This window comes from Loxodonta africana, chromosome 6 (genome assembly GCF_030014295.1).
Source record: "Loxodonta africana isolate mLoxAfr1 chromosome 6, mLoxAfr1.hap2, whole genome shotgun sequence".
Taxonomy (NCBI): domain Eukaryota; kingdom Metazoa; phylum Chordata; class Mammalia; order Proboscidea; family Elephantidae; genus Loxodonta; species Loxodonta africana.
The window spans coordinates 49,660,699-49,666,860 of NC_087347.1; the positions used below are offsets into that span (position 1 = coordinate 49,660,699).

Below are 6,162 nucleotides of genomic sequence, written 5' to 3' on the forward strand. Positions count from 1 at the left end.
ATTGAGGGTCTTTCACTTTTTCGTTGGCCCTCTATTTTACCAAGCATGATATCCTTCTCCAGGGACTGATCCCTCCTGGTAACATGTCGTATGTGAGACGTCATCTCACCATCCTTGCTTCTAAGACTCATTCTGGTTGTACTTCTTCCAAGACAGATTTGTCTGTTCTTTTGACAGTCCATATTCAGGATTATTTGCCAACACCACAATTCAAAGGTGTCAATTCGTCTTTGGTCTTCCTTACTCATTGTCCAGCTTTTGTATGCTTATGAGGTAATTGAAAACATCATGGCTTGGGTCAGGGTCCAAGTCTTCAAGGTGACATCTTTGCTTTCCAACACTTGAAAGAGGTCTTTTGCAGCAGATTTGCCCAATGCAATGTGTTTTTTGATTTCTTGACTGCTGCTTCCATGGGTGTTGACTTTGGATCCAAGTAAAATGAAATCCTTGACAACTTGAATCCTTTCTCCATTTATCATGATGTTGCTTATTGGACCAGTTGTGAGGATTTTTGTTTTCTTTATGTTGAGGTGTAATCCATACAGAAGGCTGTGATCTTTGATCTTCATCAGTAAGTGCTTCAAGTCCTCTTCAGTTCCACAAGCAAGGTTATGTCATGTGCATATCGCAGGTTGTTAATGAGTCTTCCTCCAGTCCTGATGTCGTGTTCTTCTTCATAGAGTCCAGCTTCTCCGGTTATTTGCTCAGCATACAGACTGAATAGGTATGGTGAAAGGATACAACCCTGACGCACACATTTCCTGACTTTAAACCACGCAATATCCCCTTGCTCTGTTTGAATGACTGCCTCTCGATCTGTGTAATTTTGCACAGTTAAGGGTTCTGGAATTCCCATTCTTTGTAATGTTATCCATAATTTGTTATGACCTGAACAGTCAAATGCCTTTGTATAGTCAATAAAACACAGGTAGACATCTTTCTGGTATTCTCTGCTTTCAGCCAGGACCCATCTGACATCAGCAATGATATCCCTGGTTCTACCTCCTCATCTGAATCCAGCTTGAATTTCTGGCAGTTCCCTGTCGATACACTGCTGCAGCCACTTTTGAAAGATGGTCAGCAAAATTTTACTTGCATGTGATATTAATGATACTGTTTGATAATTTTTGCATTCAGTTGGATCATCTTTCTTGGGAATAGGCATAAATTTGGATCTCTTCCAGTTGGTTGGCCAGGTAGCTGTCTTCCAAATTTCTTGGCATTGATGAGTGAGCACTTCCAATGCTGCACCTGTTTGTTGAAACATCTCAGTTGGTATTCTGTCAATTCCTGGAGCCTTGTTTTTTGCCAGTGCCCTCAGTGTAGCTTGGACTTCTTCCTTCAGTACCGTCAGTTCCTGATCATACGCTACCTCCTGCAATGGTTGAATGTTGACCAATTCTTTTTGGTGTAGTGACTCTGTGTATTCCTTCCATCTTCTTTTGATGCGTCCTGCATCGTTTAATATTTTCCCCATAGAATCCTTCAATATTGTCACTGGAGGCTTGAGTTTTTTCTTCAGTTCTTTCAGCTTGAGAAATGCTGAGTGTGTTCTTCCCTTTTGATTTTCTACCTCCAGGTCTTTGCACATGTTGTTATAATACTTTATTTTGTCTTCTCGAACTGTCCTTTGAAATCTTCTGTCAGTTCTTTTACTCCATTTCTTCCTTTCACTTTAGCTACTTAACATTCAAGAGCAAGTTTTAGAGTCTCTTCTGACAGCGATTTTGGTCTTTTTTTTTTTTGTTTCCTGTCTTTTTAGTAACCTCTTGCTTTCTTCATGTATGATGTCCTTGATGTCACTCCACAACTCATCTGGCCTTGGGTCATTAGTGTTCAATGCATCAAATCTGTTCCTGAGATGGTCTCTAAATTCAGGTGGGATATACTTAAGGTTGGACTTTGGCTCTTGTAGACTCATTCTGATTTTCTTTAGTTTCAACTTGTATTTGCATATGAACAATTGATGGTCTGTTCCACAGGCAGCACCTGGCCTTGTTCTGACTGATATTGAGCTTGTCTATAATCTCTTTCAACAGATGTTTGTTTGATTCCTGTGTATTCCATCTGGTGAGGTCCACATGTATAGACACCATTTATGTTGATGAAAAAGGTATTTGCAATGAAGAAGTCGTTGGTCTTGTAAAATTCTATTATCCAAGCTCCAGCATTGTTTCTATCACCAAGGCCATATTTTCCCACTACCAATGCTTCACTAGTAATTATTAATGCATCTGAATTGCATGTTCGATCAATTTTAGACTGCAGAAGTTGGTAAAAATCTTCAATTCTTCATCTTTGGCTTTATTGGTTGGTGCGTAAATTTGAATAATAATATTAACTATTATTCTTTGTAGGCATATGGATATTATTTAATTTTTTAAATTCAAAGTACTGGAGTTTTAAGGAAAATGATGTAATGGAATTCCAATATATTCATTTGCTCACTTAACCAATGACATTTAATTAAGCTGAAATCTCTCTCATTAAAAATGGCAACAGCAACACTGCCCCTTGACTCCACTTCTCCCCCCAGTGACTGCTGCCTCTCTTTCTTTTCACAACTAAACTTATCAAGAGCTTGTTGTACTTTCTCTTTCCTCTCCATCCACTCACTTCTGAACCCACTCTTATCTGACTTTTGCCTCTATCTACCACAACAGCTCTAATACTCCAGGAACCCTTTCCAATCCTCATGTTACCCTATTTCTCCCTTCTTAAAACACTTTCTTCTCTTGCTTCCACACTCCCTTGGTTCAGAGTCTCTTTTATAGATTCCCGTACATGGCTGTTACATGTCGAAATTACTCAAAACTCAAGTCCTAGGCCCCCATCTCATTTTTCTCATCTCTACTGAGATAATCTCATCCATTCATATGCCAACAACTCCCACATATACGTTTTCTTCCCCGACCTCTCTGAGCTCCAGCACCGTGTATCCAATTGTGTAGTACTCTACTTTCTGTCTCGGAGATCTCAAGGACTCTTCAAACTCAACATGGCTAGAATGGAGCTCACTATCTTCACCCCTCCACACCTATATTTGAAGTCTCAGCAAATGGCAGTGTAATCCACTCAGCTGCATAATCCACAGACCTAAGGATTGGTCTTGAAAATTCCCATCCTCTTAGCTCATTTCCTGTAGTTTCCAGTACATTACCAATTCCTTCTAAACATCTTTCAGATTTACCCACATCTCATTATCTCTGCTACTGCCCTCATCCAAATTAACATCTTTTCCTACCTGGACTACTGCAGTAACCACCTGATATCCCCTCATTCCTCTTTTCTAGCACTTTCTGTCCTCCCCACTGCAGCCAGAGCAAGCTTTGAAAATGCAACTCTGATCAAGCGATTGGATGATTAAAAGACTTCAATAACTTCCCATTGCCTGCAGCATAAAATCTATAATTCTGACTACCTCTCCGGCCCCATCTAGCAGCAGGCTCCCCCCTTGCTCCCTCCATTCCTGGAAAATTTCATTTGCTTTAATGTGCCATGTTCCTTTTCAACCACAGGCTCTAGCACAAGCCATTCACTTTCTTTGAGACTCATCTCTCTTTGTCCTCCCTGGGTTGCCTAGGTAACTCCTACTCATCCACCAGATGTAAGGTAGCCTCTTCAGAGGCCTTCTGGACCCCTGAGACTTAATCAAAGCCCCCTGTTCTATATTCTTATAGCACCTGGTTTCTCTTCACAGCAATTATCTTCATTTGTATTTATATATTTTGTTGTATAATGATTTGATTAATGTTTGTCTTGCCCACTAATATGTTAGTTCATTGAGGGCAGGGGATGCATTTATTATTTTTACCATTTTATCCTCAAATCCTAGTGTAGTACCTGGCACAGAGTAGGAACTCCATAAAAATTTGTTGAATGAATGAATAAGGGAATGAACAAATGAAGGTCATAGTTACTTGCCCAAGGTCAAGATTGTAAGGCTGAAACCATAGCCAGGTGTTGTAATTTCCAGTGCAGATTTCTAGCTTCCTCAACAAAAGGCTTGTCCTGGATCTTGCTCTGAGTTATTAGAACCAAGGCAACTTCACAACTCATCGAGTCCAATTTCTCAACTCTTATCACTTTCTGCATAGTGTTTATCCAGCAAGGGGATGCTAGAAGTATAGTAATTTTTCTCTTTTTCATGAAACATGTGCTACCTTGTTCATTTTAAGGAGTATTATGATAACCTATGCCAATATTTAAAACTTGTAAGCTTCTTGGGATTCTCAGAAGGAATACAAAGTGTAGGTCAAAAAGTAATTTTGTCTCTTGCAATAGAATTTTTTGTTCACAAATCCAGTAATTTAAAAAGCTGATATGTCCAAAAGAACATTCTGTTGGGTAGGATAGTCATCATCATATTCCCATCTGTTGAGTATACACCTTCTATTAAAAGTAAAAAAAAAAAGGACAAAGCCACTCTGCTGTGTGAAAGTGCCCTGTGTGTTCTATAAAATGCACATGAAATGTTCTGTGGTCTTAGGAGAGGCTGCTGCATTTTATAAGACAAAATAAGTTCAGTGTTACCCCTGAAGAAGCTTGAGGATCTGAGTCTCAAGGGTTTTTCATTTTGTGGATGAAAACGGAATCATTATTTTTGAACTCCCTCTGCTCATGTCAATGACTCCCACCTGCAACTGGTCCACTGCCTATAAGTACCCACGAATCGCCTTGCAGATGCAGGCAGGGTAGCCAACAATGGCCAGCCAAAGCCAAACTCCCCGGTAAGCTTTATTAGCCCTTTCTAAATGTTTTATTTCCATTTCACACCTTGGGGTGAATGACAATCTCTACTCATGCTGCTATGGTGTATGTCTGTCTTAGATGTGTGTTTAAGATACATGTCTCAGTTTGGAGGATCTGAAGTAATTCTTTCTCTCTTCCTTCCCTTCCCCTCCCTCCCCTCCCCTTCCCCTCCCTCCCTTCCCCTTCCCCTCCCTCCCCTCCCCTCCCCTCCCCTCCCCGCCCTTTCCTTCCGTTCCCTGCTTCAGAAGACTGCCCTCTTAAGACCGATAAGTAATTTGAATTAAAAAAATGAATTGTACTTTCTTTGGAGATAATAAAGTGTTCATTTCTTCAAAGATGTAAAAGACATACTCAGATTTCCTAGATTGTACTTATAATTGCTTTGCTTATCACTGTATATTATTATCATCACAGACTAATCCACTGGATTTTTGGGCCTCATTTGCAAGTGAATCTGGGAAAAAGATGGTTGTGAAATTTATGTGAACCAATATCCTATTCCTCCTTCCCTGTTTCTTTTAAAAAATATTTCCTCTTCCTTTTTTCTACTTTTCCCCTTCCTTCTCTACCTTCTCTGCCTGTCTCTCTCAGTGACCATCAACATTTCCCTGTTCTTTCCTTTCACGTGGCTTCATTCAACCATGTCCAAAGCACTTCTCCTGCCACTGTGTTCTTGGTTTTTCAGTTTCTGCCTTCTAGATTAGCCCTAACATCAATTCAAAGGAAAAAAGAAAAGTTCAACTTTGAGTATTTTGATGTATAATTACAAATGGCATTGAATGTTTTCTTTCTCCCTTCAGCTTTTCAGAACCCTTCAGACATATTTTAAAGGAAGAGGTCTTGATCTTGGGAGGTTTACGAATACTTTCTCCTTGAATGAGAATCCCAGACCTCTCTCTTTCCAATCAGAACTTATTGCTTCTACATATAAAGATTATGAAGAGCAGAAAAACTCCTTTCCCAATTATCTCAAAGGCTGAAAGCTCCTTCTGAGCTCAGGTAACTGTTGGCTCTTTATCCCCTGGCTCTGTGCAAACATACGACTCAATTGTCAAGTAGAGATTTTTAAAGTATTTATTTGAAAAATGACTTTATTTCCTCATAGACATAAATGCTCAGTTCTGATTATACTTATCACTGTTAATGTTTTAATTGGGTTCAGGTATTTTACGGCCTGGTTTTAAAAAACGGTAAGAGTTGTAACTTTTTAAATAAAGTTTTCTGGGGAGAAACATATTAAAATAGTAGAATTAGCACTCTTTATACGATCATTAAATGTAATGAAATAGCACGCATTGTTATCTATATCTTTTTTAAGACCAGGTCATACATCTAAGTTATGTGGAAAATCATATATAAAGGAAATATGCCAAGTTGAGCAGGTGGATTTAATGGAAAGTAAAAATTAAA

At 39.2% G+C, this 6,162-nt stretch overlaps 1 protein-coding gene across 1 annotated transcript; it reads left to right on the forward strand.

The window, feature by feature from the left end:
• Nucleotides 1-5,053: 5,053 nt before the first annotated feature.
• C6H2orf66 (chromosome 6 C2orf66 homolog) lies at nt 5,054-5,892 on the forward strand. Its single transcript, XM_064287423.1, has one exon. The coding sequence runs from the start codon at nt 5,532-5,534 to the stop codon at nt 5,730-5,732; it is 201 nt and encodes a 66-aa protein (XP_064143493.1). The 5' UTR covers nt 5,054-5,531; the 3' UTR covers nt 5,733-5,892.
• The last annotated feature ends 270 nt before the right edge of the window (nt 5,893-6,162 follow it).